Below are 22,650 nucleotides of genomic sequence, written 5' to 3' on the forward strand. Positions count from 1 at the left end.
GCATTATAATGCAGCATAGGAAACTACTATACCACAGCCTTCACATAGCTTTCACTTAGCAAAATACTCAAAACGGTCATATCATAATATCCACGTAGCACTCTGTATATATTCTCACGTCCTGTTCCTGACACGGCAATACATATCATCTTATTTCCCCCACCAAATATCATCAACATTGACAAAATATAACATAGATAAAATATATCCCTAATTAGCCATAGCATTAATTTTCGAAGAGAATAATGCTTCCAGATTATCTTAGCCATACACATCAAAAACACAAACAGTTCTACACTTTGTCAGAAGACAAACATTAACAACAGAAGCGATATTTTACACAACAAAATTGGAGTATCAACAAATTATTGCATATATAGATCACTATGTACCTGTTAATAGAAAATTCTCAATTCGAAGTGCTCATCAGAAACCACTCATCAGATAAGCTGCAGCTTGTTGCCCACAAGTATGGACAGCAATGTGCTGCCTGCTGGAGGCACCTGCAGAGACATGGGGTGGACAGTGTGGAGGCTGGCAGACGGTGCACTGTCCCCTACATCATTCTAGCTGCTCTGCAGCAGAAAGTAGAAGCACCTCCTGATAATGACCAGCAAGATCTTCAGCTCCATCCGTGCGAATGGTGGTAGTATATGCTGGGATCCTCCAGAGGCATGAAGGAAGTCCTGATTGTCCATTGTGTATGGCAATGAGTGGGCATTGTGGTGCAGATCATCTCAGCACCAGTGCGGCATGAAGTGGGAGCGCTTCAGGATGGTGGCCAGGAAGACCCTGAGTTCCAGTAGTGTGGAGTGCCGTGGTGTGCAGTGGGCTCCTATAGAGGTATGCAAAACACTCCACCTCCACTGGGTCCCTGCATAGGCAGAAGACATACAGGAGGCCCTGATCAGCTGGATAGTGTACTGTCTGATAGTGGGTACATTGTCTGCCTGGTCCATTCCAGCAGCTGCACAGCAGGAAGTGGATGCACCTTCAGCCTTTGGCCAGGAAGACTTTGACCACAATCAGTGTTTGTTATTGTGGGCCACTGCAGGAGCATTAAGCATCTCAAGACTGATTAACTGGATGTTATGTAATCCAGTGGAGAATGCATTGTATGCCATGTCGTCCCAAAAGACCTGTTGTAGTAAAGGGAAACACTCCAAATTTTGGCCAGGAAGATCAGACTTCTGCAGAATGGACAGTGATGATATTAGGCTTCTCAAACACACAAACGAGACGTTCGTCAGATAGATGATCTATATGGTGATAAAGAATGTATTATCCTTCCCGCGAGCATGTAGCAGGAAACAAAGTCTCCTCTGGGTACTGGCTATGGAGACTGACGGGTCTAGCTATTTGGAGAGTGCTCTATGTGACGAGACCCGCCGGCCGGTGTGGCCGAGCGGTTCTAGGGGCTACAGTCTGGAACCGCGCGACCGCTACAGTCGCAGGTTCGAATCCTGCCTCGGGCATGGATGTGTGTGATGTCCTTAGGTTAGTTAGGTTTAAATAGTTCTAAGTTCTAGGGGACTGATGATCTCAGACGTTAAGTCCCATAGTGCTCAGAGCCATTTGAACCCTTTTTTTTTTTTTTCTTTTTTTTTTTTTTTTGATGAGACCCCGCATAGGCAAACAAGAGACCCTGATTGAATCGAATAAACACTGATCAGGCAGAACATAATGATCACCGATTTACTATTGATATAAACCCGTCGAGGCGATAGCAGCGTCTCCTCGTGAGGAATGACTACTAGGCTGACACACACATGGAGCATGGAGTATGTGTATGCTGTCCATGTGAAGAATGAGGAAGGCAAGCGATCTGTCTGTCTGCTTGGAAAGTGCCTGACTTGTCTGGTGTTCGAGGAGTGCTGCAGTCAGTGTTTCAACATGTGGTGAAAACAAGGTGAAACCACATTCAGACTTCCTGAAAATTGACGACCAACCCTCATCACATATGTCGAACATCGTAGGCTGAGAAGATTTGGAAAATAGGAAAGGCAGGACTAACATCTGACTTTAATACTGGGTAGAGAACAAGTGTCTCTAAGTCCACCTCCTAACGATGGGTCTCCACAGCTGACAACCAATGCGTGTGCCAATGTTAAACCCACAACATTGACAGCTACAAATGAAATGGACACATGACTATTGGTACTTGACATTGGCGCGGTGTTGGAGCACAGCATGGGCTTATAAATCCTGATACCTTCTTCATCATGCCAATGGGAGAGTGTGCATCAGTGTCTTCCAGGTTCAAATGGCTCTGAGCAGTATGGGACTTAACTGCTGAGGTCATCAGTCCTCTAGAACTTAGAACTACTTAAACCTAACTAATCTAAGGACATCACACACATCCATGCCCGAGGCAGGATTTGAACCTGCGACCGTAGCGGTCGCGCGGTTCCAGACTGTAGCGCATAGAACCGCTCGACCACCTTGGCCGGCCCATCTTCCAGGGGAACAGCTCGTTGATACCTATACTGTGGGACAGAGACATGCTGGCAGCGACACCATTATCCTCTGGGGAACGTTCATATAGGCATCCATGGGTTCAATGGACCTTGTGCAAGACACGACGGTGACTAAGGAGTATCATACACTGGTTGTAGTCCATGTACATCTCTTTGTGACGATCATGTTTCCTGGCAGCAGTGGCATTTTTCAACGTGATAATGCGCCATGTCAAAAGGCCAAGAGTGTGATGGAGTGGTTCGAGAAACACAGTTGTGAGCTCAAATTGACGTGCGGGAGCAACAACTCGCCCAAACATACCTGGTATGTCACTGGCGTCAGAGCTCATCGCCGGCCTCCTTGGAATTTGTGATAATTAGGTGACCGGAGTGTCCAGATGTGGTATCAACTCCCTCCAATGACCTACCAATGCCTCACTGCTTCCATGCCATGATGCAACGCCTCTGTTATCCGAGCCTACAGTTGAGATACCGGCTATTAGGCATGTGCTCGTAATATTATGGCTGATCAGTGAATATAATCTGAAGGAGAGTGCATTGCCATCCACTTCCTGCTGCTGTGTAGCAGGAACTGGCAGTGCCTCAGACCAGGCCCATCTTGTTTTTCCATTTTCTGGGCCTCTGCAGAGACACACTGGTATCCCTAATCACCTGGATAGTATATAGGCTGAGTCGAGAACAGGATGTACAGGTCCTCATAATAACTGTGTGGACGGATGCTGAAGTGCTCAGGATGAATAACAGGAAATGAATGAGCTCGAGCAGTGTGGAGGGCAATGCTATGTGGTTGCTAGAATGCGGTAGATTCTGCATATATGGTTGGTGTACAGTCTCAAAGAGAATGCACTATCCTTGAAGTAGTCCAAATGGTTGTCTAGCACCTGAGTTTTGGATAGGAAGTTCTTTAGGTTTAGCAATGTCATGAGAGCCATCCTCTGCAGAAGAATGCAGGAGTACCCTGTCAGTGGCTGTTTAGTAGGAATCACATGACATCCTGGATATGCATCACGAGGTCCAGCAGTGTGGCCTCAAAGAGAATGAGTTCCAGCAGTGTAAAGTGTGTTATTATGTTATTAGTGCCATGCAGCAGAATCTACTTGGATGAACCATGTACAGTCTTAAGGAGAATGCATTGTCTTCCAGGTCCTCCCAGTGGATGTGTAACAGGAAGCTGAATCTCCTGTGAGGACTGGCTAGGAAGACAATGTCACAAGAGCAGTTCGATGTGCCAAGTCCAGGAGGAGCACACAGGTGATTGCTTGATGTGAAGGCTGATGTAAAAGGGTGTAGCACTGTAAGTCTTCCAAGTGGCTGTTTAGCAGGAACAGAAGTGGCTCTCGCTGTTCACCATGAACATACTGAGGTCCAGGGGCACATTTTGCTCCTACAGAGTGGACACCTGCAGAGACACACAGGAAACCCTTATTATTTGGACAGTGTGCAGGCTGAAAGAGAGTGTTGTGCCCCAGGTCCTCTCGATGGCTGTGCATCAAAATGATGAATCTCCTGTGAATACTGGCTAGGAAACAATCAGCTTTATAAGTGTCATGAGAGCAATCCTATGTGCTAGCAGGAGCGGAGTTCCTGATGGTATCATGTGACGGATGATGGAAAGGATGTAGCGTTCCAAGTCCTCCCAGTGGCAGTGACCAGATAGCAGAAGGACCTCTGGTTGTTCACAACCCAATGAAGTCCGAGGATGTGTCGGGTGGTGGCGCTATAGGCGGGACTCTTGCAGAGGCACGCAGTAGACCTCGATCGGCTTGATGGTGTGTAGGGTGATGGTGAGCAAGGCGTGTTCGAGGTCCTCCCAGCGGCTGTGCGGCAGGAACCGGAGGCGTCTCAAGACGGTCGCCAGGAAGACTTTGATCTCGAGGCGCGCGTACTGGGAGCCCACGCAGTTTCGTGAGCCCAATCCGAACGGCAGGTAGCTGCAGGGGTGCTCCTCGCCACTTCGACCCTCCAGGAAGCGCGAAGGGTCGAACTTCAGCGGGTCTGGGAAGAACTGCGGCAGGCGGTGCGTGAGGAAGGGCGTCACGAATAGCATCGCGCCCTTCGGGACTGGTACCCGCCCTTTGGACAACCAGATCTCCTCCCTGACCATCCGAGGGAGCATCGGAACCACCGGGAACAGCCGCAGCGTCTCCTGTGGTATCATCCCAGGCACTGACATACAGGTTGAGTATACATGCTTCTACTTTCCTAAGGTACCAACAATACCCTACCCCAGATTCTTTAAGGAATTGAAGACCCATGTATAAAACAGCATCAGACGTCTGTTCTTTGAAAGACAGTGACTGTTAAACTTTTTATTTCCACTATTGCAATTTCGTCCTTATGCCATTATCAAGTGCAGAAAATGTCAACGACATATAAATGTGGCAGCCTGTATAAAGATCACTAAAGTTGACATGGCTTAAAGGCAAAACATCTGCACTTGATAATGGCCTAAGGCCGAAATTGCAGTTGTGGAAATATAAAGTATAACAGTCACTGGCATAAACGTGATGTCTTTCAAAAAAATTTTACATGACTGTGAATCCTAGTTATGAAAAGTTAATTAGACGTCTGTTTCTTTGAAAATCAGATGACTTGTTAAATATATGATGTTAAGCAGGTAAAACCTTTAGGGTTGAAAACACAAAACAGTAATTATGTCGGTTTCATTAGTTTCTAATTATTCACCCATAGAATAGTGGAAAAGCTGATATCATTTTTTTTAATTCTGTAGATAAGCAGAGGCCATACATTTTCTTTGTTTATTAAACCTGATCTGATTAGGGCCATCATTCCCTCTCTTACATCAGACCAGGTTGTCACACATACAGCACCTTTTGATGTCATAGTTACCTAAGAAATAACAATTTTAATGTTATAGTGTGTGAGTCAATGTCAGTAAGTAACACAATGAACTCTCGGCTGCTACTACTGCTGTTGATGCCAATGGTGGTAATAATAATAATAATCATCATAATAACAATCATGATAGTGGCACATATAAATAGAATATATAGGTGTACAAAATAGATGTTTTCTGACACACTTTCTGAGGAAAGGAAATTTAAGAAGACTGCATCACGCAGGCGCACGGGGAAATGAGCAAGATCTGGTTGGAAACAAGGATGTACAGAGGCAAAGAATGTGTACGAGGAGAATGGTAGTCATTATTGTTGCTCCAGGAGAGATGTCATTAATTGTCTTCTGGAGCTAGATATGTTACTCAGTTCTCTAATATAATCCAGGAAGGTACCCGGTAGAGGCATATCAGAATTACCTTCCTACACAAATTTTTAAATTCCGTAAGTATTTATACCAACGATATTGAGACCTATTTACATTTATTTGGAAACGTAGTTCCTCTCCTAAGCTGCGTGTCGTACAATGATAAAATTTTGTAGGTATCTTCAGTGGTATATGTGAAACTGCTTGCAACCTGGATACCGCTTTGAGTTAGCGGAAAAGAAATAATACACTGAAATGTCGTGCCTGATGCGGGAAGTAAACTGCTTGAGTAAACAACATTTAGTAAGCGGAGCTGCAAGCGAGAAAAAAATTTAGAACAGGTTTGGAATTATATTTGATGTTTGTTGAGAGTCGCTGGGTGCTCTCGTTACCAAACACTGGATAAGTGTATACTTTGTACGTCCTAGGAATAATCATGATGGACGCAAACACACACGCGACGATTGGTCAGCAGCCGTACACAGGTTGTACTGAGACACCTTTTCCTAACATAACCTTTTTTATAGAAACAGGCGATATCAAAAGATATTTTAAATCTTGTATAGGTTAAAATTATCTCAGCTGTTTCACTAAAAGATTTTCATATGATTTTGAATTGAATGTATTATATTTCAGGCTAAAACGTATAAAAAGAAATTAATTTGTTAGTACTCCATACAGACAGTTAAAATTACTCTTCTTTTAAAAGTATTTGAAATAACGAAATATCTGCCATGCTTAATATACATATTACTAATTGCAAAATCTAACCTAATTATTAAATTTATTTCTGGTATCGTTTATAAAACAACGTTATATCTTGGTGATGATTCTCCTTTTGTCAAGGAAGTTTGTAAACTCTTTTGCTTTTCAAACTCTTTCGAACGTTGTGAGTAACGCAGAGTGTAAGGAGCAGTGGGCATGCCTCTGATTGGATCGGACGTAACTTCGAGGTTGACACTAACAATGTAATTTGTGGTGTTATGGAAGTGAAGATTTTAAAGACGGTGTGATACTGAAAACTGTGACAAAAAATAAAATTCAAGAGTAAAACAGGCAAATCTTCAAAAATAATGCAGATCAACAGGAATCTTACGCCTCTCGAAGCTTTCGAAGCTTTTGAACAGACAAGAAAAATTAATGCTGATGTGTGCTTGTGTGAGATTACAAAATGTAGATATACTCTTTGAAGTAGGTCTCACGTATGTGTTAGATATCTTATTACTACGTTACGTTAAATGAAACTTTAAGATATTCTGATGCCTTAACAACCATCAGCGTTTTTCTTAAGCATACTTTAGCTTCGTAGTTTTCATTTTAAAATCGTGTACAGCCGGTACTGTTGTGGTCTGATTATCGCACTGCCAATACGCTGGCGCCGCTGCCTGTTAAAAAGGGGCTGCTCTTCTATGTTTTACAAAAGTCTACAGAAAAAATTTAGCTTTGAACTTTTCCGAGGAACTGTATTTACTAAAGTTGAGTACGCTTGCGGGATGTACAGATGAACCGGTAGCATTGAAGTCTGGGATTTCAGTACACTTCATAGATCGAGGGTTCGAATCTCACTCTGATTATTCCTCTTTCTTCGTAAAGTTTGCAGTAGCTACATCTTTTAAATGTAAAAGTTATAAAATATGTGCTAGTTAACACATGTATAATGGACATTTCTTAGTGAAATATCCGAATCTTCTTAAATTCTTGAATTAAGTCAGGTGATGCTGAGGCAATTAGATTAGGAAATGAGATACTTAAAGTAATAGATGAGCTTTGCTATTTGGCCAACAAAATAACTGAGGGTTGTACAGGTAGAGAGGATATAAAATGTAGACTGGCGATAGTAGGGAAAGCGTTGGTGAAGAAGAGAAATTTGTTAAAATCGTTAACATCGAATATAGATTTAAGTGTCAGAAAGGCTTTTCTGAATGTATGGAGTGTAGCAATGTATGGATGTGAAACACGGTCAAAAACAGTTTAGACACGAAGATGGTTCAAATGGCTCTGAGCACTATGGGACTCAACTGCTGAGGTCATTAGTCCCCTAGAACTTAGAACTAGTTAAACCTAACTAACCTAAGGACATCACAAACATCCATGCCCGAGGCAGGATTCGAACCTGCGACCGTAGCGGTCTTGCGGTTCCAGACTGCAGCGCCTTTAACCGCACGGCCACTTCGGCCGGCCTGACACGAAGAGAATAGAAGCTTTTGAAATGTAGATCTACAGAAGAATGCTGAAGATTAGATGGGTAGATCATGTAACAAATGAGGAGCTACTGAACATAATTGGGTAGAAGGGGAATTTGTGGCAGAACTTGACTAGAATAAGGGATCGGTTGGTAGGACACGTTCTGACGCGTCTAGGGATCACCAATTCAGTACCGGAGGGATGTGCGGAGTGTAAAAGCCATAGAGGGAGACCAAGAGATGAATACACTAAGCAGATTCACAAGGATGTAGGTTGCAATATTTACTCGGAGATTAAGAGTAGCATGGAGAGCTGCATCAAACCAGTGTTTGGACTGAAGACCATGACAACGGAACAACTTGTTCCTATTAGGTCTACAACTTTGCTCCCACCGTTCTTTCCTCGAAGTTCGAAGCTCTGTTGCGCAAAACTAACAAAAAATTGACGATTCAAAGTACTGGTCATCGCTGGCAACAACTTTTTCCCAGCTTTCGAGCAGCATAAGAATCCCGCGGCGGCACAACTGGGCGACTTTGGAGGAGGTCCATGACCCGATTGTATTCTGCACTTGTTCATACATGACTGGAAGTGATGGTTAGGGGGCGGTCAGAGGGAGCAAGATTTACGGCGGATGGTGTAGGACTCCCCATTTCAACGTTTGCAAGTATATCCTGATGGGTTTTGCGACATGGGTTCGCGCGTTGTCATGCTGGAAAATCACGTGATAATGTCTGTCGCTGCGTTGCGGCCGTTTGTCTTTCAGTGCTCGGCGAGGACGCATCAGCTGCTTTCGTTAACATTATCCTGTGAGTGATGCCGTCCGTTTGAGTATCTTCGAAAACCTTCTCTCTTCCACCGTCGTGCCGGTCTACGACGCCAAAATCACCGTTCTTAAAGGACTGGAACCGTTCTCTGCACGTTCTTTCACTTATAGGTGCCTCACCATAGGTCCTACCCAGCATTTAATGAGCCTCAGCTGCAGATTTCTTCATGTCGAAGCCGATAGTTAAAACTTTACACAAATAACGAGAATTGGGCTTGTAAGTCGACATATCCAATCGAGAAAAACTTTAGGATGCAATCACAAATCAACTAAAAAATGCTAACGCTTACTGTACGACACGACACAAAACCACTTGCCGCTACTGCCATCTGCTGGAAAACGCAAAAGAAGCAAAGTTGTAGACCTAATAATTACATACTTGCCGAAAAATTCCATTTCCCATTGCAAACATAAGCTGTTAACTATCGATATTTTATGAAATATTGTTGTAAAGTTTCTTTTAATTTACGGCTATGGTCACAAACTCTTTCTTAGCAGATTACCGGTTTCGGTCGATAATGACCACATTCAGATCTGTCTTATAAAAACAAAATTCTAATGTACTGCAGGCATAGTGGCATCGTCAAATGTTAAATGCAGAATCAGCACCAGCATTTAACATTTGACGATGCCTCTATGGCTGCGGTACATTAGGATTTTGTTTTTATAAAACAGATCTGATGATGGTCATTATCGACCGAAACCGGTAATCTGATAACAAAAAGTTTGTGACCATAGACGTAAATTAAAGGAAACTTATTCTATATACGGGTCACTGTTTTATTCGCGACAATGTCGAAGCTTGTGAAATTGTTATAAAGGTTTAAACTAAGAAAACATAACAAATTAAATTTTTTTGACAAAATGGAACGTGATATCCTCTTTGTTTGCACCTTATTCTTTGTTTTATACCACAGATGTGATCTCGCACTAGCAAGGATGATAAGTGTCGTGAAAAAAAAGAAAACAATAATTTTCACAGCACTGAGCACACTGTACAAGTGCTGCCTTCTTACGGTTGCCACCCTAGAGCCAAGTTATGGGCTTTGTCGCAAGAAGTGACAACACATTTAAGCTGCCAGACGTAGTGGAACTCAAGTTCGAAGCTTTGCCACACGTGACTGTCAAACAGTGGCGGGGTACAGAACGGCACGTTAAAAGAGAAGAAGAGAAAATGTGGCTCTTGGGTGGCTTCGTGGAGTCTGTTGTTGATCGAATCATTATCAACGTAGCAGAAATGTATTTCTCGTATGCGGATACGGAAGGAATTGAACGACTAATTGTAAGTACGAGGGTCTCCCAGAAAGTGATGCACCGCATACTTTTTTCTCAGCCGAAAACAATGCTACGAATGCGAAACGCTACGTACGTAAGTCCCCTCAGTGAGCAAGACAAGTTTCCGTCACTTTCGACAGACAGCGTAGCTGCAGGACAGATTCAAAATAGCGTCAGTAGGTGATGTACGTTACAAGCGACATGATGTCATTAAATTTCTCACTGCAGAGAAAGAAACGGTGGGGAATATTCACAAACGCTTGTGCAAAGTCAATGGAGCGTCTGCTGTCGACAGAAGTACAGCTACTTGCTGCGCACGGAGGGCGAAGTCATCGAAAAGCGGTTCGGCGGAGCTCCACGATTTGCAGCGGCCGGGGAGACCATCCACGGCTGTCACAACTGCCGTGTTGCAGCGAGCTGGTGTCATTCTCCATTGAAGGGTGCCACTCGTGGGAGACATATTGAGGACAATGAAGAGGTGATTCACACAGTGACCAGGACAAGGTGTTGTGGCCTTCTCCACCAGACATCACGGCGCCTAGAGTATCAGCAACCAAACAGCCTGCAGCCGCGGGTTGCCCGGTCGCAGGCACACCGAAGCACTACACAACCGACAGACAATATTGATGAAAGGCCACAACAACAACAACAACAACAACAATAACAACACAGCAAAGACACCAGCGGCCACCAGGGGCACTACCGGCCCACATAAACGTAAGGAAGAGGTCGCTGCAGATCACAGAACTATTTTCACACGTCAAACCACGTGATGGAAAGTAGTTCCGAGGTACTCCTCCGCCGAAGCGCTATAAACGCCGGCGCTCGGCCGCACATCGGCAGTTCATCGACCGCCAGCAGATGTGGATAACTGCCGTCCCGGCAGCCGGCCTTGGATCTTCTCGCTGATCTCTGGATTAGGCCTGGTATATCGGAGAACTCTCTGGCGGAGACTAGTAGGAAATTATTTCAGTTGTTTTGTATATTATTCTTGTATGTAGTTGTGATTCGAAGACGGATCACTACTTTGTGTTGGTGTTATACTTCGATAATTTGTTTGGGTTAATTGAACAGTCCAATAAATTGTTTTCGGACTTTGTTCGTTAGTTAGGATTGATACCGACAGGGCATACACGCCCATGTTTTGGATAGGAGGAAGGCCATAGAACGGGATGGAGATTACATGAAAAAATAGGGTGTGTAGCACAGCGATCGTGTGAGACCCAACTCGCGTTATTTGTTCATGAGACCCAGAAAATATTAGATACAGGCTCCCAGGTAGATGCTATTTTTCTTGACTTCCGGAAGGCGTTCGATACAGTTCCGCACTGTCGCCTGATAAACAAAGTAAGAGCCTACGGAATATCAGACCAGCTGTGTGGCTGGATTGAAGATTTTTTAGCAAACAGAACACAGCATGTTGTTATCAATGGAGAGACGTCTACAGACGTTAAGGTAACCTCTGGCGTGCCACAGGGGAGTGTTATGGGACCATTGCTTTTCACAATATATATAAATGACCTAGTAGATAGTGTCGGAAGTTCCATGCGGCTTTTCGCGGATGATGCTGTAGTATACAGAGAATTGGCAGCATTAGAAAATTGTAGCGAAATGCAGGAAGATCTGCAGCGGATAGGCACTTGGTGCAGGGAGTGGCAACTGTCCCTTAACATAGACAAATGTAATGTATTGCGAATACATAGAAAGAAGGATCCTTTATTGTATGATTATATGATAGCGGAACAAACACTGGTAGCAGTTACTTCTGTAAAATATCTGGGAGTATGCGTGCGGAACGATTTGAAGTGGAATGATCATATAAAATTAATTGTTGGTAAGGCGGGTACCAGGTTGAGATTCATTGGGAGAGTGCTTAGAAAATGTAGTCCAGCAAAAAAGGAGGTGGCTTACAAAACACTCGTTCGACCTATACTTGCGTATTGCTCATCAGTGTGGGATCCGTACCAGATCGGGTTGACGGAGGAGATAGAGAAGATCCAAAGAAGAGCGGCGCGTTTCGTCACAGGGTTATTTGGTAACCGTGATAGCGTTACGGAGATGTTTAATAAACTCAAGTGGCAGACTCTGCAAGAGAGGCGGTCTGCATCGCGGTGTAGCTTGTTCGCCAGGTTTCGAGAGGGTGCGTTTCTGGATGAGGTATCGAATATATTGCTTCCCCCTACTTATACCTCCCGAGGAGATCACGAATGTAAAATTAGAGAGATTAGAGCGCGCACGGAGGCTTTCAGACAGTCGTTCTTCCCGCGAACCATACCCGACTGGAACAGGAAAGGGAGGTAATGACAGTGGCACGTAAAGTGCCCTCCGCCACACACCGGTGGGTGGCTTGCGGAGTATGAATGTAGATGTAGATGTAGATGTAGAAGACGGCATTCTTTCGTGTATGCAATTCTCATTATGTTCATTAATGATTCGTTGGAGGAAAAAAAATGTCGTGCGTTACGTTCTAGGCACCCTCGTAATACGTTCAGTGGCTTCAATATTTAACTATAAGGTGAAATCCTATAACATATTTTAGTGTCACATATCTCGCGCAGAAAAATTAGCCTATGTTTAAGTTAACAATCTGCGTCATTCTTGGTTTTACTACAATCTTATGTTAGCTAAGAACGAGACCTTGTTATGTTTCCTGTCTGGTCCCTTAAGAAATGTGTGGAGTTTGGTACAGTCCTGCCGAATATTACTTCATTCTCTTTAAAAATTAAATGACATCCGGAGCTATATTATTTCTCTACAACGGCTTACAACTCTGCACTAGCTGGCTACCCAAGGCTGTCCAGATTAAATGCACCGGAAACGCAGTTGTTTCGTATTATCGCTCAGTCGATGTGCGCCTAACGCACAGCCTAAAACATACCATAAAAAGTACCGTTATTGTTATACTTGACTGTACTCAAGAGAGCAAAGCTATGGCTACACGTGAAACGAAATCCAATGAGATTCCAGAAAACGCGGAATAATACGTAGTGTTACGTTTGTATCATATTTATTCTTATGAACACAGTGTAGTCTGGATTTTTCACCTTGCTGTTTACAGAAAAGCTAGTTATCCACCCATTTCAATGTTAATGATGTCGTACTTCCAAAATTATGTTTTCTTGCTATGATTTACACTGAGGAGACAAGTCATGGGATAGCGATATGCTCGTATGCAGATGGCGGTAGAATCGCGAACACAAGGTATGAAAGGGCGGTGCACTGGCGGAGCTCTCATTTGTGCTCAGGCGGTCCATATAAGAATTTTTCACACGTGATTATGTCCGCACGACGTGAATGAACAGACTTCCAAATCCGAATGGTATCCAGAGCTGGAAACTTGGGACAGTAAGTTTCGGAAATCGTTAGGGAATTCAATATTCCGAGGTCCACAGTGTCAAGAGTGTGTCGAGATTACCAAATTTCGGGCATTACCTCTCACCGCGGACAACGCAGTGGCTGGCAGCCTTCACTCAACGGCCTGGAGCAGCAGTTTTTGGGTGGAGTTGTCGGTGCTGACAGACAAGCAACACTGTGTGGACGTATCCGCCAGGGCAGTCCGGTGAAATCTGGCGTTAATGGGCTCTGGCAGCAGACGACCGACGCGAGTGGCTTTTCTGACAGCACCACATCGCCTGCAGCGCCCCCTGTGGGCTCGCGACCCAATCGATTGAACCCTAGACGACAGGGAAAGTGTGGACTGGTCAGTTGAGCGCGGATTTTAGTTGATAAGAGCCGACGGTAGGGTTCGAGTGTGGTGCAGATCCCACGAAGCCACGGACCCAAGTTCTCAACATTGTACTTTGCAGGCTGGTGGCTCCCTAATGGTGTGGACCGTGTTTACACGGCATGGACTGGGTGCTCTGGTCCGTCTGAACCTACCACAGAGTGCAAATTGTTATGGTCTGCTACTTGGAGACCATTTGCAGGCATTCATGGATCTCATGTTCCCAAACAAATATGAAATTTCAATGGATAACAATGCGCTAGTCAGGACGGTGTGGACAGTCCTAGGGAATAATTTGGTCACCCAGATTCCCCGGCATGAAACCCATTGGACATTTGTGGAAAATAATCGAGAGGTCGGTTCGTGCACAAAATCCTGCAATTGTGGACGGCTAGATAGGTAGCGGGGCTCAGTATTTCTTCAGGGGAGTTCCAACGACTTGTTGAGTCCACCCCGCGTCGAGTTTCTGCACTACGAGAGGCAAAAGGAGGTGCGACACGATGTTGGCGGGTATCAGAGGACTTTCGTCACCTGAGTGTTTTTTGCAGGTGCGTTCGGTGGTGTATGTACATCTACATCTACATACAGACTCAGCAATCCACCATACGGTGCGTGGCCCCCCCAGGGGATCCACAACTCTTTTGTGGATACGTGCGTAGCGAGCACGGGACCCCGAGCTGATGTGGCCTTCCTTCCTTTCCGGGCTGCATACCTTCCCTTTCCGCATCCTTCCCCATCCCCCATCTTCGCCCCCCCCCCTCACCTCTGGCTCTTTCCTTCCTTTTCTCCCCCTCTGGGGGAATGGTTTGTGCCTACGTCCGGAGACGGACGCTTGTAAATGTACCACATTCTTCGCCTTCCTTACTTGTAAGTCTTCGTCCTTCCTTTGTCCCTCTCTTTTCCTTACCTCTTCTCTCTACCCTTTTCTCCGCTGCGGCGTTTGAGACCTCTTCTTTCCTTTCCCTTTCCCTTTCTCTTTCTTCCTCCCTGTGCGTGTCTGAAGGCCGACCCACGCACTTCCATGCGTAGCCGGTGACGGGGTAACGCGTAATTCCCCGCCCCGGGTAGACAGGTAGGACACGTACGTACCCCCTAGTAACGGCCAGGCCCAGGGAGGGGTGATTACCCGAGCTGATACCTTCCGAAAGTGCCGATTGGTCCCTCCGTCCGTTTGTCGGGAGGTGTGACCTGAGGTGTGAACAATCACCTAAGGCGGGAGTGCCCTCAGAGAGGGCCCCCACAAGGGAGGAGCGCGCCATCGGAGACGCCGGTAATCATGGGGGATTCTTCCGCAATGGTTTCCTCATCTTCCACTATGTCTGCTCACAAACGTAAGTTCACTGAGTCTCAACCACAGTCAGTTCTTCCATCGTTGCCACAGTTCCTTGTTGTTTCTCGGTCTGACGAAGGTCACGACTTCTCCACAGTCAACCCTTTCATAATTCAGAAAGGTGTCGACGCAATTGCAGGTCCTGTAAAGTCTTGTTCCAGATTACGGAATGGCACCCTGTTGTTAGAAACACACAGTGCCCTCCAGGCACAAAAATTGCTGCGTACCTGACTACTACACACTTTCCCTGTCCGGGTGGAACCGCACCGTACCTTAAATTCCTCGCGTGGAGTTGTCTATACACGCTCCCTCGATGGACTGTCTGACGAAGAAATTCAGCACTACCTGTCAGACCAGGGCGTAACGGCTGTTCATAGGGTTATGAAAAGGGTTGACACGAAGATCATTCCAACCCGCACTGTCTTTTTGACATTTGACAAAGTGCAACTCCCATCGAAAATCAAAGCAGGCTATGAGATAATTTCCGTTCGTCCTTACGTCCCAAACCCTACGCGTTGCTATCGGTGCCAGCGATTCAATCACACCAGCCAGTCCTGTTCTAATCCGGCCAAATGTGTTACGTGTGGCAGGGATGCCCATGAGGGTGCTTGTCCACCTCCATCCCCTCGCTGCATCAACTGTATGGGTGACCACGCTGCTTCCTCTAGAGATTGCCCAGTTTTTAAGGACGAAAAGCTCATCCAGGAAATAAGAGTGAAGGAAAAGGTGTCGACCTTTGCTGCTCGGAAGTTGTTCGCCAGTCGACAACCCACCGTGCCTCAGACAGGCAAATACAGCACTGTCCTTGCTTCTCCTCGGCCACCAAAGGAGGCGGCCACGCAGACTTGCGACCTCACCTTTAGTGCCACGGTCGTCCGATCGGCCAGCGCAAAGATCGCCCGTTCAACTTCACCACTTTCGCCTGCCCACTCTTTGGCTCACCCTTCGTCGGGTTCTGCTAAATCTCGAGCCCAAAAGTCAGACACCAAGTCTTCGAAGAAAGAGCATACTCGTGAAGAGTTTTTACGTACGGCAACTTCACCACCATCGGTTCCTCCTTCCTCTAAACCTCATACTTCCAAGAAGGCTACAAAGAAACCCAGTTCCTCTCCTTCTCCGCCAAGGCGTGTCCCATCCACAGCGCCACCTGGCGGAAATCGCCCTCGGCCGTCTTCTGTGTCGCCGAGGCGCACTGCTGGTGGCCGGCCAACCGGCCGATCGCTGGTGGCAGGAGCTGCTCCTGACCAACCTATGGATCAGGATCTTCTGCCTTCGGCCGAATGCCATTCCATGCTGTCGGTCGCAAGCTCTGAGCAGTCGTTGAGTTGACAGCACCCTTGGTCACATTCCTCCATTTTCTGTTCACCCTATGTCCATTATCCACTGGAATATCCGCGGCATTCGAGCCAATCGGGATGAATTGTCGATCCTCTTACGATCCTACTCGCCGGTCATCTTCTGTCTTCAGGAAACAAAGCTGCGTCCTAATGACCGCTTTGTTCTCCCTCATTTTCAGTCCGTCCGATATGACCTCCCCTCTGTGGAAGGCACTCCAGCCCATGGAGGACTCATGATTCTTCTCCATGATACTCTCCATTATCATCCAATCCCCTTAGACAGTTCCTTCCAAGCTGTCGCCGTCCGTCTTTCCCTCTCTGGATACACGTTCTCTCTTTGTACTGTATACATTCCATCGTCCACACCAATGGCACGAGCTGATCTCCTTCATCTTCTTGGTCAGCTTCCACCCCCCTATTTGCTGGTTGGGGACTTCAATGCCCACCACCCGCTTTGGGGATCTCCACATCCTTGTCCACGTGGCTCCCTATTGCTAGACGTCTTCCACCAAGCGGATCTAGTTTGCCTCAACACTGGGGTCCCCACGTTTTTGTCTGCTTCCACGACAAATTTATCTCATTTGGACCTTGCGATCGGTACTGTTCCGCTTGCTCGGCGCTTCGAATGGTTCGCCCTTGATGATACACACTCGAGTGACCACTTTCCATGTGTCCTTAGGCTGCAGCCTCAACTGCCATATATGCGCCCGCGACGCTGGAAGTTTGCCCAAGCCGATTGGACACTTTTTTCGTCTCTAGCGACATTCGATGACCGTCGCTTTCCCAGCGTCGACGATGAGGTCACACATATTACCGACGTTATTCTTACAGCTGCGGAACGTTCCATTCCACGCACCTCCGAATTGCCCCGGCGCCCCCCAGTTCCTTGGTGGAACGAGGCATGCCGTGACGCAATCCGTGAGCGGCGACGTGCTCTTCGCATTTTCCGTCACCATCCTACTTTAGCAAACTGTATCCGCTATAAGCAACTCCGTGCGCGATGCCGTCGCGTCATCCGCGATAGCAAGAAGGCAAGCTGGCAATTCTTTATTAGCTCCTTTAACACCTTCACTCCCTCCTCGGAAGTTTGGAGTCGGCTTCGACGGTTCTCAGGCGCGCCTAGTTTCTCCCCGGTCTCTGGGCTCACTGTCGCGCATGATACCTTAGTGGACCCCGTCGCAATTTCTAACTCATTGGGTCAGCACTTTGCTGAGATTTCGAGCTCTTCAAATTACCCGCCAGCGTTTCTCCCGAAGAAACGTGCAGCGGAAGTGCGACCTCTTGCTTTCTCCTCTCAAAATCGCGAAAGCTACAATACTGTTTTCTCCATGCGGGAACTCCAAGATGCCCTCTCTTCTTCTCGCTCCTCCGCCCCTGGATCGGATGGTATCCATGTCCAAATGTTGCTGCATTTATCAACCCATAGTCTGCGTTACCTCCTTCGCCTTTATAATCGAATTTGGACCGACAGTACCTTTCCCAGACGATGGCGGGAAGCTATCGTCGTTCCCATTCCGAAACCTGGAAAGGACAAACATCTCCCCTCTAGTTATCGCCCCATTTCTCTCACGAGTAGTGTCTGTAAGATTTTGGAGCGTATGGTGAATTACCGTTTAGCTTGGTGGCTGGAATCCCGCAGTCTTTTAACACCTGCCCAATGCGGATTCCGAAAGCATCGCTCTGCAGTTGACCATCTTGTTGCTCTCTCCACTTATATCATGAACAATTTTCTCCGGAAACGCCAAACAGTAGCAATATTTTTTGATCTGGAGAGAGCATACGATACCTGTTGGAGGACAGGCATCCTCCGCACACTGTTCTCTTGGGGCTTTCGAGGCCGGCTGCCCCTTTTTCTTCGCGAATTTATGGCAGAGCGAACATTTAGGGTGCGGGTGAACACTACTCTCTCCCGTACTTTCTCTCAAGAAAACGGGGTACCCCAGGGCTCCGTGCTGAGTGTTGTACTGTTTGCCATCGCTATAAATCCAATTATGGATTGTCTCCTTCCTGACGTCTCGGGCTCCCTCTTTGTGGACGATTTTGCGATCTACTACAGCTCTCAACGGACCAGCCTTCTTGAACGACGTCTTCAAGGATGTCTCGATCGCCTCCACTCTTGGAGCCTCGACATCGGCTTCCGTTTTTCTCCCAGTAAGACCGTTTGTATTAATTTTTGGCGACGTAAGGAGTTTCTTCCGCCCTCCTTACATCTAGGTCCTGTCAACCTTCCGTTTTCAGACGTCACTAAATTCTTGGGTCTTATGTTTGATAGAAAACTGTGCTGGTCCTCCCACGTTTCCTATCTTTCGGCTCGCTGTCTGCGAACGCTCAACGCCCTCCGTGTCCTGAATGGTACCTCCTGGGGAGCGGACCGAGTGGTCCTTCTTCGCCTCTATCGCGCCTTAGTGCGCTCGAAATTGGACTATGGAAGCATCGTCTACTCCTCTGCTCGGCCGTCTATTCTTCGGCGTCTCGACTCTATCCACCACCGTGGATTACGTTTAGCGTCTGGAGCTTTTTACACTAGCCCTGTGGAAAGCCTTTATGCCGAGACTGCTGAACCTCCGCTGTCCAATCGGCGAGCGGTCCTTCTGAGCCGTTATGCTAGCCATCTGTCTTCCATGCCTGCTAATCCAGCCCACGACCCTTTTTTCGACGCCTCCTTTGATGTAGGGTATGCAGGCCGCTCCTCCTCCCTACTACCCCCGGGAGTCCGCTTCCGTCAACTGCTCCATTCTCTTTCCTTCCGCTTTCCTAAAACCTTCTTGACAACTTGGGGTACAGCACCGCCTTGGCTTCGTCCCCGGATCTGTCTGCTCCGTGATCTTTGTCAATTTCCCAAGGATGGTACGCCTTCACTTGTTTATCGTCGGGCATTTGCTGCTCTATGTGCACAAATGACAGACGCCACCTTTATTTACACCGACGGCTCGAAAACATCGTTGGGTGTAGGGAGTGCCTATATTGTTGGCGACGCCCCAAGTCACTTTCGGCTTCCCGACCAGTGTTCTGTTTATACTGCGGAGCTTTTCGCTGTTCTTCAGGCTGTCCACTACATCCGCCGCCATCAGCGGATACAGTACGTAATCTGCTCAGATTCTCTCAGCTCTCTCCTCAGTCTCCAAGCTCTTTACCCTGTGCACCCTCTGGTCCACCGGATTCAGGACTGTCTGCGCTTGCTCCACCTGGGGGGCGTCTCGGTGGCGTTCCTCTGGCTCCCGGGACACGCTGGTATCTGTGGGAATGAGGCGGCCGATATAGCGGCCAAGGCTGCAGTTTCTCTTCCTCGGCCAGCTATTCAGTCGCTTCCCTTCACCGATCTACGGAGCGGTTTATGTCGCAAAGTTGCTCATTTATGGCATGCGCATTGGTCAACACTTCCCCGCAATAAATTGCGGGAAGTGAAAGCCCTTCCTTGCGCTTGGACCTCTTCCTCCCGAACGAGTCGTCGGGAGGAGGTAATTTTAGCTAGACTCCGGATAGGGCACTGTCGTTTTAGCCATCGGCATCTTTTAAGCGGCGATCCTCCCCCACTCTGTCCCCACTGCTCTCAGCTGTGGACGGTAAAACACCTTTTAATTGAATGCCCCTATTTTAATCCGTTACGCTCCCGTCTACAGCTAACGCCTGATCTATCGTCGATTTTAGCAGATGACACGCGCTCAGCCGACCGCGTTCTCCAGTTTATTAGTGACAGTGAAATGACGTCAGTCATTTGAAGTTTTATCGGGGACCATCAACCCCTCTCTGTAGTGGACTTTTAAGCCTTGTTTCTGCTTTTCGTGTCCAATTTTTTGAGTTTTGTTCCCATTTTTGCTGTTTTCCATTTTCAGTTTTTATTCTTTCCTCAGTCGCGGACCGGGCGCTAATAACCATAGCAGTTTTGCGCCCTAAAACCAAAATAAAAAAAAAAAAAAACGGTGCGTGGCGGAGGGTACCTCGTACCACAACTAGCATCGTCTCTCCTTGTTCCACTCCCAAACAGAAAGGGGGAAAAATGACTGCCTATATGCCTCTTTACGAGGCCTAATCTCTCTTATCTTATCTTTGTGGTCTTTCCGCGAAATGTAAGTTGGCGGCAGTAAGATTGTACTGCAGTCAGCCTCAAATGCTGGTTATCTAAATTTACTCAGTAGAGATTCACGAAAAGAACGCCCTTTCCTCTAGAGACTCCCACCCGAGTTCCTGAAACATTTCCGTAACACTCGCGTGATCATCAAACCTACCAGTAACAAATAAGACCGCCTCTGAATTGCTTCTATGTCCTCCCTCAATCCCACCTGATATGGATCCAAAACGCTCGAGCAGTACTCAAGAATAGGTCATATTAGTGTTTTATAAGCGGTCTCCTTTACCGATGAACCACATCTTCCCAAAATTCTACTAATGAACCGAAGACGACTATCCGCCTTCCCCACAACTGCCATTACATGCTTGTCCCACTTCATATCGCTCTGCAATGTTACGCCCAAATATTTAATCGACGTGACTGTGTCAAGCGCTACACTACTAATGGAGTATTCAAACCTTACAGGATTCTTTTTCCTATTCATCTGCATTAATTTACATATATCTATATTTAGAGCTAACTGCCATTCTTTACACCAATCACAAATCCTGTCCAAGTCGTCTTGTATCCTCCTACAGTCACTCAACGACGACACCTTCCCGTACACCACAGCACCATCAGAAAACAGTCGCACATTGCTATCCACCCTATCCAAAAGATCATTTATGTAAATAGAAAACAACAGCGGACCTACCGCACTTCCCTGGGGCACTCCAGATGATACCCTCACCTCGATGAACACTCACCATCGAGGACAACGTAAATTCTGACTGCAAACAGTGTCCTGAACAGTCAGTAGTAAGGAAGACATGAATTTAAAACGTTATTGCTGATGCACAAGTTTTACTGCACGAAGAACGCAAATGGAGTAAAAATATTTTATCATTTTCTGGAGGCCGTCAGCGAGACAAAGTTTGGAAAATGTTACTTATTACATTTAAAGTTTCTTGCAGTGACTGACTGTTCTCTTTCTCAAATACTGGCTGAAATTAATCTGGGTGATTTGCGCACCATGACTTACACTGCCTCGAGGCATGTACACGGTTTCTGACTGTAATACTTGTAACGTACAATTGTATCCCTTAATGAGCAGATTATGATAGCATTTTAATTCGGTCAATGATCATACGAAACGCTGACTTCAAGTTTTTGTTTCCCCTATAAGCTGCCAGACGTGCATCTTGCTACCGACAATGTGCGCCTTTCCATGGGTTTTGTGGTACAGATCGCCGTATTTTATGGAATTACATCAGTTTGCAATACTGACTGGCACCTAATAATTTCGTATAGTTGACTAGGTGGTTTCGGTGGTGTAGCTATTCACAAGGATCTTCGATACATGTCAGATATAATATAATTAAAATACAAAGTAGAAAACAACCCTTCATTTTCAGCCGACGGAATAAAAAGCGAACTTAAAAAGTATAACCCGTTAACGTACCTTCACATCGGTAACCAACTCCAACAAACAGTTACATACAACTGTCGTGAGTCTGGCAAAACTTGCAACTGTCGTGAGTCTGGCAAACCTTGCAACTGTTGAAGTGTTGAAAAATGTTGACAACGGTTTCAAACTCTTGTAAACACACGTTTGGCATTTTCATTTTTTGTTACAGGAAAACAGAGGAAATGGACTCTGACTGTGAAGTTGCCATTTGTTATGGTGGGAGGTGCCGCTTTTGCTCTTTCAGAGTGCATGATGAAACCATACGCAGGATGGCAAGAGAAAGGCAGCCAGGAAAGAATCCTCGATTACCGAATATCTCGCGCTAGAAGAATTGTGGAGAATTTTTTTGGAATATTGTGAGCAGTTTTCTAGCGTCTTACAACAACTATGCACTTAAGTCCTGAAATAGGGACATAGTCACTTCTGCAACTGTGTCTTTGCACAGTTTTCTAAGAGGAAACAAAGAAATTGCCATAGTTTACTCACCACCTGGCAGTTTTGATGTGGAAGATCCAGAAACAGGCAGGGTTTTGGATGGCAGTTGGAGGATGCCTCCGGAAAATGTCTTCAGAGAAAGGGAGGCAACGCAGGAAGAACGAAAAGAATATCAGAGATGAATTTGCAATGTATTTTGTATCGAGTGTTGGTAAAGTGAAAAGGCAAGAGAAATATCAGTAAATAGATATCGAGTGAAAAGACTCATGTAATTAAAAACTTCCAAAGAAAACCCTTATAGCTTTAGTTATTAACGATGTAAGCCAT

At 46.2% G+C, this 22,650-nt stretch overlaps 1 protein-coding gene across 1 annotated transcript in view; it reads right to left on the reverse strand.

The window, feature by feature from the left end:
* Positions 1-3,665: 3,665 nt before the first annotated feature.
* LOC126209940 (cytochrome P450 4c3-like) overlaps positions 3,666-22,650 on the reverse strand; it is a 35,223-nt gene continuing 16,238 nt past the window's right edge. Inside the window, exon 2 of the mRNA XM_049939057.1 lies at positions 3,666-4,623. Coding sequence (XP_049795014.1) covers positions 4,195-4,623 — 429 coding nt within the window. The 3' untranslated portion in view covers positions 3,666-4,194. The remainder of the gene's footprint in view (positions 4,624-22,650) is intronic.

The sequence above is a fragment of the Schistocerca nitens genome, chromosome 10 (genome assembly GCF_023898315.1).
Source record: "Schistocerca nitens isolate TAMUIC-IGC-003100 chromosome 10, iqSchNite1.1, whole genome shotgun sequence".
In the NCBI taxonomy this organism is placed as follows: domain Eukaryota; kingdom Metazoa; phylum Arthropoda; class Insecta; order Orthoptera; family Acrididae; genus Schistocerca; species Schistocerca nitens.